At 36.8% G+C, this 11,952-nt stretch overlaps 1 protein-coding gene across 1 annotated transcript; it reads right to left on the bottom strand.

The window, feature by feature from the left end:
• Positions 1–1,812: 1,812 nt before the first annotated feature.
• Foxr2 (forkhead box R2) lies at positions 1,813–4,793 on the bottom strand. The gene has a single exon (XM_005340805.3). It carries the CDS (start codon positions 4,532–4,534, stop codon positions 3,584–3,586), a length of 951 nt encoding a protein of 316 aa, XP_005340862.1. The 5' UTR covers positions 4,535–4,793; the 3' UTR covers positions 1,813–3,583.
• Between the last annotated feature and the right edge of the window lie 7,159 nt (positions 4,794–11,952).

The following is an 11,952-nucleotide window of genomic DNA, read 5'->3' as shown; positions in this document are numbered from 1 at the left end:
GAAATAAATAAAATAAAGCTATTGTGTCCAATTACAACTAAAAAATTAATATTTAAAAAATAAGTTGCTGTAGCAGAGCAGCAACGGTTATATTCAAAGCATAAAGTGGACCACTGTTACAATGTGATCAAAAGTTGCCTTAGCCTCACTCTGAGTGGTGACCACCAGACACTGAGAGCTGCCATAGGCTGCCATAAAAGGGTACAAGAGTGAGGAGGTGGAGTTAAGTTATATCTCAGAAAATGCTTTCATTAGCATCCTCCACCTATCCCACCGGCAATACCTGACTGGGTAACCCCATCACTGCCAACGAAGAGGAAGTCAGTGCTTCAGCGCCCAAATCCAGCCCTGCCCGTCCTTCCCACCTTGAACAAACCTTTCCTGTCCCCTCATTCCTTCTTGAAATCCACACCAACCCTGCTACCCCTCCTGAACCTTACTCTGTTATTGCAGACCCCAAATCTGCTCCTACAGCCATTTGAGACTCCAACTCCATGGTCCCAGCACATGCCAGCCCAATGGCCCTATCAGTTGCTGTTGCCTTCTCCACTGCCTCCCTAAAGAAGTCAGTATTAAAGAACCTGAAAAGTGAGCTCAAATCCATAGAAGAATCTTGCTTTGGCAGAGTATCATAACAGTTACCTGGGTAAGGGTGATGGGCGACCAGAGGGCAAGTTTTTTGTTTTTTGTTTTTGTTTTTTAAATTACTAAAACTGACAAAGAAATTGGAGAAAAGGAGCTGCCTGATTTCAAAGCTCCTTCAAACTCCCAAATACAGGGTTTTGAAACATACTTGGTAGCAGAGATAATGTTCAAAACCAATTTGCCTGATGATACAGAATTGTGGGATTCAGAAGAAATAAGAGGGAGATTTGATAACTAAGTTTAACAGAAATCCTTATACAGTTACAGTGAAAGAGGATGAAATCTCTTACTAGGAGAAAAGAGGCATGAAAATGTGTTACTTAACTGACTTATCCAGGGGAGTTCTCAAATTGATGTTACAAATGCCAACCCCAGTGTGGGATCAATGGATAATAATATTAGTTTAAAACATAATTCTATGCCAAGCATATTATTATTTTTTCATTCTGCTTAACCTTTATAAATGTCCAAATAAATGCAGGATTTTAAAAAACACAAACTCACTGACAAGAATGCCAGTGTAAGCAAAAGACTCTCAGCTATATACCATTTTGCCAATCTTCAAAGTAATTACTGAGATTTACAAAGATTTTATTCATGTGGTGAGTGGTGAATATGTTACCTTCTACAATCTGTTTTGAAGCCCCCAATAGAAAGATTAGTAATGCCAGAGCAAGCAATGGTGTCATCAATGAATGAAGAAGAGCTAGAAAAAACAGTAGTTTTACAGTATCCTAGTGAGGATACTGGAAAGAAGGAAAAGCAGGAGCAAAAACTTCCTCCAAAGGAAGACTTTTCTTCACTTGAATCATCAGAGATGACTGGAAGAAATGATCCAATGATTGCTTTTTCCAAGCAACAAGAGCAAAAAGAAGAATCATGGAAAAAAACTAAACAAAGGGATTCAATGCTCAAAGTTGTGAAGTTGCAGCAGAAAAATTCAGGTTCAGTTCTGAAAATGAAAGTTTGACCTGTTTGGAAAATTTACAGAGTAGATATATTAGAAACATGGTTTGCTATAAACATAGTTTCATTAATTTCAGAATAGTCTCTTTTTCTTTTTTTATTTGTTATTTTTAGGCTTTTTCTTATAAGTGTTAATTTGGGAAGAAAATGATCAGCAAACATTGACTACTTGTAAACACAATATGTTTATTAATCCCAAAACATTCTATAAATTTGGACAGAACAACTATGATACAGATGTAGCATTTACAATTATGCTTTTGAAAGAATTGTTTGAATATCTTGCTTTTGAAATACAACCTAAATGGTTGCGTATCAGCTACAGTAAATCGTTAGAAATGCAATCAGTCAATTGTTTAAATATTGAATTGTTTTTGTATTTAACAGAAATTTTTGTATCCCCATTATTGAAAGTTTTACAACTAAATGGAAACTTAAAATCAATTTTCTAGATTTTAGTTAGTATATATTTGTTTAATAATAAATAAACATAGAAAACAAAGTCATTTTATTTTTTACAAAAGCTTATTTGTACAAAAATATAAATTTTGAAATTAGAAAACCAAATACTGAAACATTTTTTTGTTTTTGTTCTTTTGTAACACATCACTCATACCTCTTGATTCCCCAAAGCCCATGAAGAAAGTCTAAATACCCAAGTGGTACATAAAATGTCTTGTGGCTACTTTTCTTACAGCCATTCTTGGCCTTAATGTAACTAAACTGCACTGAACTTATCATTCCCCCAAATACCCCATTCACTTTGTTAACACTATTGCCCCTGTAATGTCCTTTCTCCTGTTTATCTGCTCAACAAATCCCTATTTATTCTTGGAAACTAGCTCAAAAAATGTTTTCTTTTTGATGCTTTTTATATTTCCCAGGAATAATCTCTCAACTCCATGACAACTTCACGTTTCATAATATCTACATAAGGATTATCTATCTCCCACTAATATTTATCATTTTTTTATCCTTAGCACCTAAGGTGGACCTTGACATATTGGCATTTTCTCAATATAGGTTTGGTGAATGAAAGAATGAGGAAACCAAGCATTGTCATCAAAAAGCTTGGGAGTTAATACAGCAGCAATTCAAGGTTTTTCAATATTCAAACGAAAAGTAGCTGCTTGGAATTAGTTGTCAGTACTGGAACTGGATGAAAATAGAACAAGGATGAGCAGACCAAGACCAGCAAGAGAAAAGTAAGGATCTGAAGAATAAAATGGCTCACTTAAAAAGTGACTAAATGTCAGGCCCAATTCTTTTTATATGTATAGATCTTCATGAGGTACTCAAGGTTGCCCAGAGTCTGGGTCCATCATATATTTTACACTTTATAGGCCACCATTTTCTTTCATGTGTGAACATACAGTGACTCTGGGACCTGACCATGAAAACTGTATCAAAAGTCACAAGATTTTCAGCTTTGGGGCTTTAGTGTAGGGATAGGTGAAGGAAGACATCCAAAAGGCCAGAAGTCTCTCAGGCATTTCTCGAAACTTCTGCTGATGCATTGTTTGATGTAGTATATCACGTCTAGAGAGCTCAGCAGTAGGCCTGCCAGAAGTACTGGAAAAAGGGGCATAGATATCTCACTGATCAGAGATCAGACTTAGAGAAACCTCAGCTTTCGGAAACAGCTCTGAACAGGGAAGTAAACAGAATTCTTCTTCCACAAAAATATTCCCTTCTTTCCTTAGCTTCCATGCCATTGTTTCTGGGATTTCCTGCCTCTGTTCAATATAGAACAAATGCCACTACCCTGATGAAGTCTTCAATGATTTCCCACCTAGATTGAAGTCCCACCTCCTCTGAACCTACCTTTCACCTTATTTAACACCAGATTTGTAATACTAGCTAAAGACCAACTTGGCAATCAGGCAGGGTAGGCTGAGGGATTAATAAAGGGTCAATCAGAACATGGGTAGGCACAGAAAGGAGGGCAGTGTTCCAGAAAGGGAGCAGTTGTTCAAAGGTCAAAGAGGGAGGACATCAAATCTGGTTGGCTCATGCACTGTTGGATGCTCTCTCTTCTAGCAGAGGCTAAGAGACGGGTATCCTCCTTAAAGTGGCGGTGTCCCTCCTCGGTGAGCCTCCAGAGGCAAGAGCGAGGTTTTGCATCAGCCTCATCCTGAACAGTGACTGGCACCTTTTCAAAGCTGCCTAGGAAGCAGAGGTTGTGGCGAATGGTGTTTTTCCAGCCATCTGGAGCTGTCCAGAAAAAGGGGAAATGCTGTCGAGTGAAATTGTAGATCTGTTGCACATTAAGACCACAAGGAGGGCTGTTTCTTAATGCTAGGGCAATGAGATGGCTATAATTGAGTGGGGGCCGTGGCCAGGATTTCCTTTCCTGGTTGTTAGCTTGCCACAGCTTTGGCTTCTGGAAGCAGTCCCTTTTGTTAAGGGCCATGAGGGCCTCAGAAGACTTGTCCTCTTGTTCCTCAGCTTCCTCTTCTGTGAGCTCACAGTCACTTGGGGAAGAGAAGAGGTGCTTCTGTTGGGGAGACTGATCACTGGAGGAAAGTGGCAGGGACTCCAACACTCCCTGAGCCTCTGAGAAGTTAGACTCTTCATCTTTTGTGGGTGCCTGAGGGGAAGAAGCCATGCTTGTCAGATCCTTACTATTGGGCTTTAGGGCCTCCTGGCTGCTGAGAGGGCACACAATGTTTGGGTTCACCCACATCCACAAGTTGGGTTCAGACTGAGGAGCATCTTCATCAGGACCAAGTTTCCACTCCTGGGGTACTTCTGGGGGCTTCATTACTCGTATTTTGTATTTAGCAAGGTTCTGCTCAGCTAAAGGGCTCTGGTCTGTGGTACAAGGCAAGAAGAACTCATTCCCCATGTCCCAGTCCAGAAGTCCTGGAACATGTCCATGAAGACTGTACCAGAAGTCAGGATTTTTTAGCTTTAGGTCCATCTTTAGTGTAGAAATAGGTGGAGGAAGAACTACTGAATGGATATAAGTCTCTCAGGCACGTCTCAAAACTTTGGTTGGGGCACTGATGTGTCTCACTTATCCAGGGAGTTTATGAGTAGGCCTTCCAGAAGTACTGGAAAAAGGGACACCAATGCCTCACTCATCAGTGGTCAGACTTGGAGAAACCTCAGCTTTCTGGAACAGAGATTAACACAGGGAAATAATTTAAAAGAACATCTTAACAGGAAAAAAGACCCAAGTGTATTTCCCTAGCTTTCACTGGAAGCAGGAGTTCCCCAAAGGCAGACCAACAAACTTTGAATTATATGAAAACTAGGGTAGCTTGCATACCAGGTGATTATTTGGCCTATCTTCCAACTCTTGCTGGATTCATTTAATAAAAGGACAGATACAAGTAAAAATCATTTTATTTTTAAAGTATCTTTGGATTTTTTCAAATGTTTTTACATAAATGACCTCAGTAAATTTTTCTGACAGACCTGTAAACTAACATAAAGTGTATTCCTATAGGTATGAGAACAGATATTTACAGTATATTTTGGAACAAATACCTAAATAGGTAGGACAGCTCCATCCACAGCCTGGTTTTTTTATCCCTTCATGATACCCATTGCCTGCTGATCACATTCAACATAAAATAGGCAGCGATATGTGTAACCCGAGTTTTAGAATAAAATGGTAACTATCAGAAGATAGCCCCTATTAGTCTCAAACCCATGCTAGAACCCAACCTTGTTGTTATCTTCAATCATCTACTGAGAAACAATTGGTTTCCCTTTCTCCAGATTACCTTCTCAGGAAATGAGTTTTGAAATATACTTTGAAGATAGCAGGTTCAGTGGTTAGTCATGCCATGCAAGGTCCTGGAAGCTCCACAGCTCATCTTTCTAGTATGTTTATGCCAAGTAAATTTTTTAAAAAACAAGATGAGAAGGTTTCATTTAGTCCAGTCTACATAAAATCCATCCATAAAGTGTTTGATTTCACTAAAACCATTACACAGGACTATATCACAGAGGTATGCAGCACATGCTAATGGAAGCTACTAAAGGGGCACACTAATTTCCCTATGGTTTCTCCACTCTCTGATTCTAATCTATTCAAAACTCATCCTCCATACAGGCTGCCAGAATGGCCTGTCTACTGCATCAATATAAAATTAATAATAAAAATGATATCAGCTGTTAATGCTTTATTGAATGTTCTAAAATACTCTGTGATTAAATTTATTACTCTTAAAGGAGGAATTAAACTCATTAAACTCATTAATGGAGTGATTACTGTTACTATTCTCCCTTTACAGAATAAAAATCATACAACACAAAAGAAGACTAAGTTACAAAGCTAGCAAAAGGCTGAAGTTCAAACCCAGATAGCTTTGCTGCCAAAGATGTGCTTTTATCCACTATGCTAGTCTCTTTTGTTTTTTGTACTAAAACATTAAATTCTATAATTCAATGAAGTATGAAAGGTCCTCCAGGATTCCACTCCTGCTTACCTTTCTAAGGGAACATCACTTTAGCTTCTTTACTTTATACTTCATATGCTAGAAATTCTAAACTGCTGGGATTTTCACCAAACACACTATCTAACTTTTGCCTATGTAGCTCTATTCAAGAACCTTTGCTGAGAATGGCCTACTTGCAATTACCTTGACTAGGTTAACCCCTACTCATTTTTAAGACTGCAGAGCTGCATTCACCTCCATGCAGGGAATTAATAGATCCCCTTCACAGTGGGGCACTGGCCTGGGCAAAACAGAGGACAGAACTTGAAATATTTATCTTATTATGCCAATATCAGAGATCCTAATTCCTTAAGTGCAGGCTCAAGTGTTATAGAATTTCTCTTCTATATTCAGCAGGAAGCACAGTTCAACATATAGAGACTGGCTACTAAAACCAGGTCATTACTACATAATCTATTTCTTTAAGCCTCATTTAAAATATTCAATATTTAGATATTGAGCATCTACCATGTGCCATGCAGGGTGTAATAGGCCTGCCAGATGAATAAGACACAACCAAAGAGGATAGAAATGCCTAATGGGAGTCAGACAAGTAAAGAGAAAATTAAAATACAGTATGATACATGCTAGACACTATGGTAAGATACTAAAGAGAAGTAAAAACCAGATGGTAGTAATCAGAAAGGATCCCCATAGTAAGTGCTTCCTGAGTTTAAAAGACATGCTACCCAGATGCAGACACATGGAGAACAGGCCAGCATGTGCCCACCAGGTAACCAAAAACTTGTTTTTTAAGTGAGCTCCAAAAAAGGAGTTTGGGGCACTTTACACACTCTGGAAAAAATACATAAACTCATACTTGTGGATATTCTGTTTCCCAGGCCCAACTCATCCCAAGTGTTAATATAAACAAAAACATCAGTGATTTATGAAACTATGTAGTAGGCAAAGTAGGATACAAGAACATAATAAGTTAAATTGAAAAAAAAGTGGAACCCTTAATGACCTTAAAAAGTATCTTTTCCAGCTGGGTGTGGTGGAGGCCTACACCTGTAATCTCAGTGGCTCAGGAGACTGAGGCAGGAAGATGGTGAGTTTGAAGCCAGCCTCTGCAACTTAGTGAAGCCTTAAGCAACTTAGTAAAACCCTGTCTCTAAATAAAAAACAAAAGGGTCTGGGGATGTGTCTCAGTGGTCAAGTGCCCCTGTGTTCAATCCCCAGGACCAAAAACAAAAACCCCTTTTTCAGTATATGTATGTTTATACTTGCTCTTTCTTTTATACACCCACACATGTATGCACATACACAAATAGTCCAACAGTAGAAGCAACACACTGGCCTGCTTTCAATTTTCAAAAGCATTCCTATACCCAGATATTGGTTCCCATTCTGAATTGGTAAGAAGAGTAGCTGATACATGTTTTGGATGATAAAAAGTTCCAGTTTTATTTAATAAATTCTTTTTTGAGAAAGTCAGGGACAGTGTTAAAAGGATAGAAATTCACCTTCGCGTGACTCTCACTACAAATTGTAATTTTGACCACACACATTATCATTAATTGAAACTACTTTTAATCAGTAAAAGAAACATGATGCTACCCCAATGCTTTTATGAAAAGGTAGTTGTAGTGAAAAAGAGCAAATGCTACAGCATATCTAAGTTTTGTTGCTTTTATATAGAAAAATGTTAAATGTTCACGGATATTTTCTCATTTTAAGTATATGTAAATATAGGTACATACTTGTTTCTATCAGTGGGCAAGTAAGAAAGAGTACAGGAAAAACAATGAGGAAGTCACCTGTAGTTTCAGAAAAACATATACCATACCAATGGCTGTAATCCTATGGGTTGTAAACAGCCTATGGGCTGTAAGCAGCCCAAGGGTACCCAATAAGAGAGCACAAAATTCAGCCTGAGCTCTCTTTTCCATACCAAGTGCCCCAGTTCTGGGCTGTGTTAGTCTACAGGAGGTACCTCTTTCTAATTCTTACAGGGGAACCATCCAGTTGCTATGTGCCACAAATTATGTACATGTAGAGAGGCCATCTTTTTTTAAAAAATATTTTTAGGTGTCAATGGACTTTTATTTTATTTATATGCAGGGCTGAGAATTGAACCCAGTGCCTCACACATGCTAGGCAAGCACTTTACCACTGAGCCATCACCCCAGCCCCTAGAGAGGACATCTTTTTCGTGGTATACATTGCTACATAGACTAGTAGCAATGTATACCAAGAACTGGTAATAGAAATTAACATTGATGGATACACATAATAGTCCAGTAAGTCCAATAGAGTGTTGCAAGATGACTAACAATATAAATATAAAGCAGAAAACTACTAAAAAAGACCCAATCCCTTATATTCTAGGAAATGAGTCCTCTAAGAAGCCATACTAATTATACCAAAATATAAATAAGTACTACATAAACTGTAATAATGCCAATATAATACATAAATATATCAAAAGACAGGATAGTTGATATTTCTAAACATGTAAAAATTAAAGAATGCTTCATTTTTGCTAAAGATAAGTCACCCAAAACAACAACAAAACAACCTTGCGTGATACAAAGGAAATTAGAAATACCATGAGGTAACAAATAAAACATCATCATTGAAAGGATTTCAGCCAATACCTTGCAGTTAAATCATTTTTCCATACAATCATATACTATTTCCCCCTAAAAATCAATTAGTTGATAATCTACATTCTGTTATCTTGGTATGTCTGAGATGGTATTTCTCTTTTTTTGCTCATTCTGGTAAGATTATTGATATCCTAAAAAATATTTTAAAAGTGAGAAGTAAAATTAGTGAAATCCTGAGAATATATCTAAATAAGTCTAATATTAACCCAAGAAGGAAAAATATAAGGGCAGAAATAAAGAAGAAATAGTTAAAACTATGATTTTCATATTTTATAATAGGATTAAAAGTAAGTTCATATATATATATATATATATTTGTATTTGTATAGGTTCTACCCCAATGAGTAACTGAGAATATAAAATGAGATAATTAGTTATCAATTAATGTCTAATGGGTATTAAGACCTAATTTAACATTATCCCATAAATATAAATTCTTAATTATGCTATTATGCTATTCTTTCTTGAGGGAATATAGATTCCTAAACATGAGTATGTTACACATTAATCATTTTGGAAAACAAAGAGGACTGATTTTAAGTACTATGCATGGAAATTTCACTTATCTTGGCAAACTTGAGTGGATTTTTAACACTAAATTTAGTAATTACAATATGAGCTACAAAGCCTCAAAGTTTTAAGACTTATTTTATTCTAAAGACTGGAGAGTCCTGAAACTGTGGGGTAAAAATATCTGTTTATTTGGAATATTTTTCCCAAGTTTTCTGAGATACTTTGATGATCAAATAACCCCTTGTCACTTACTACTTGTTTCCCAAGGGCTTGACCTCAAGTGCCTAGGAAGGGACTCTCTACAAAACAAAACATAAAATCAAATGAAAACTTTGTCAAGATTGCTATATCCAGGACAAATTTCACATTGTTAAATACAAAGAAATTGTTCTACAATTGGGATTAAGTGACTTGTTCAAGAACACAGAGAGGCAGAAAGTAAAGTCAGGATCTCATGTCCAATATGTTTCATACCATTTCAGCTGCTTGTTGTAATTCTCAAATATACGTATATTAAACATATTGTAATGTTTATATACATGTTGTATGTATATAAATATACATACAATATGTATATAAACATATGTATTAAATATACATATTGTAATGGCAGCTATTATGAATACACACAACAATAGTGTTGGCGAGGATATGAGGAAAAAGGTATACTCCTATAACTGCTGGTGGGACTGCAAATTGGTGCAGCCAATATAGAAAGCAGTTTGGAGATTTCTTAGAAAATTAGGAATGGAACCACCATTTGACCCAGCTATTCCTCTCCCCGGTCTATACCCAAAGGACTTAAAAACAGCATACTACAGGGACACAGCCACATCAATGTTTATAGCAGCACAATTCACAATAGCTAGATGCCCTTCAATAGATGAATGGATAAAAAAAATGTGGCATATGTATACAATGGAATATTACTCAGCAATAGAAGAGAATAAAATCACAGCATTTGCAGGTAAATGGGTGGAGTTAGAGAAGATAATGCTAAGTGAAGTTAGCCAATCCCAAAAAAACAAATGCCAAGTGTTTTCTCTGATATAAGAAGGCTGACTCATGGTGGAGTAGGGAGGGGGGAGCGTGGGAGGAATAGATGAACTCTAGATAGGGTGGGGTGGGAGGGGAAGGGAGGGGGTATGGGGTGGAATGTAATGGACATTATTTTCCAAAGTACATGAATAAAGACATGAATTGTGGTGAATATACTTTGTATACAACCAGAGATATGAAATATTTTGCTCTATATGTGGAATAAGAATTGTAATGCATTATGCTGTCATATGTAAATAAAAATATTTTTAAAAAGATAGTTTAGAAAATAAAAGCAACTTGAGATTTTTTTAAAAAAAAACACATATTGTAGCCAGGTCAATATGGCACAGTGATTCCACATACTTTGGTAACCCTCTCCCCTTTACTCTAAACATATAAGTAATGAAGAAAAAAATTACATAAATAGGTACTGTGAAAGACAATCAAGCTCAAATACAAGAAAAAAATCACATTATATCAGAAACACAAAAATGGTGAGCAGAAATTAAGCTATTTGCTTTCTGGGCTCTGGAATATCAAGCAGGAATTAGAAACCCAGAGTTTGTTTTCAAGGGAGAAAAGGAGACTAAAAGTCAGGGGCTACAACATCTTGTGAAAGAAAAAAAGCTAAAATGTATGGCTATCAAACTCTAGTGAATTAATAAAAAAGGTAAGACAGCAGAAAGTTCAGACAAAATCCTTGCAACTGTGAGCTATTATAAATGGTTCCATTGGCTCTGTGATACCCCCAGTAACATCAACAGACAGTACTTGGACTCTTATCCCGAGATCTGGTGGTAGATTGAAGCCTAAAATGCTAGGAGGAAACAAAAATATTCTAGACCTGATGGGGGAAAGCACAGATTAAGAAATAAAGTTAAGCAAGAGAATCAAAACCTTCCATTCAAATTAGGCTGAAAACTAAAATCCCCAAATAAGTGAAAAACATTACTAATAAGGAAACAATTCATGAATTCACTCCCCCAAAACAGTAATATTATGGAGCTATCTGGAACATGAAATAAGTATGTTCAGGATGTTCAAAGTGACAAGCTAATACATTAAAATGTACATAATGAAAGGAAGAGATGAAATGAGAATGAGAAGGAAGCAATTTAAAATTTGGAAATGAAAAATGTCACTGAAATTTTGAAAATGCAGCATATGAGACATAGTCAGAGACTAAATTGGTGAACTGGAAGATAGAGGACTTACCCAGTGCGCGCGTGCGCACGCGTGAACACACACACACACACACACACACACACACAAACATATTTTTCAAAGAGAAATGGTGGATATATTAAGAAGCTCCAACATTCATCTGGTAGAGGTTTCAAAGGAATAAGAGTACAATGATAAAGAATCATCAATTAAGAGAAATTGCCAATTACTTTCCAGATTTGAAGAAGAGAAATTGACATTGATGCTTAGACAGTCTGTGATGCTAATATTTTAACTGATAAAGCCAGAGTGCAGACCCAGAACCACTGGTTCACCTACAATGTAAAAATGACACTGGAGATTATAGCCCAGTTTGTTTCAAACCTGGCTATGTAATTTGGAGAAGATGCAGATCCAAATGCCATGCTTCTTTTCTTTAAAGAATTTTCCCACTGTTTTATAAGGACTCTTCTGAGACCTTTGTATAGTGTGATGGCTGAATATCTGTCTCTCCCTTAGAGGGTACTTAGAGTTCTTTGCAGGAACTTTACAAGTTCTGA

Source organism: Ictidomys tridecemlineatus, chromosome X (assembly GCF_052094955.1).
Source record: "Ictidomys tridecemlineatus isolate mIctTri1 chromosome X, mIctTri1.hap1, whole genome shotgun sequence".
Classification (NCBI taxonomy): domain Eukaryota; kingdom Metazoa; phylum Chordata; class Mammalia; order Rodentia; family Sciuridae; genus Ictidomys; species Ictidomys tridecemlineatus.
Note: the sequence above shows the minus strand (reverse complement) of the source record. Positions and strands in the feature narration are given on the sequence as shown.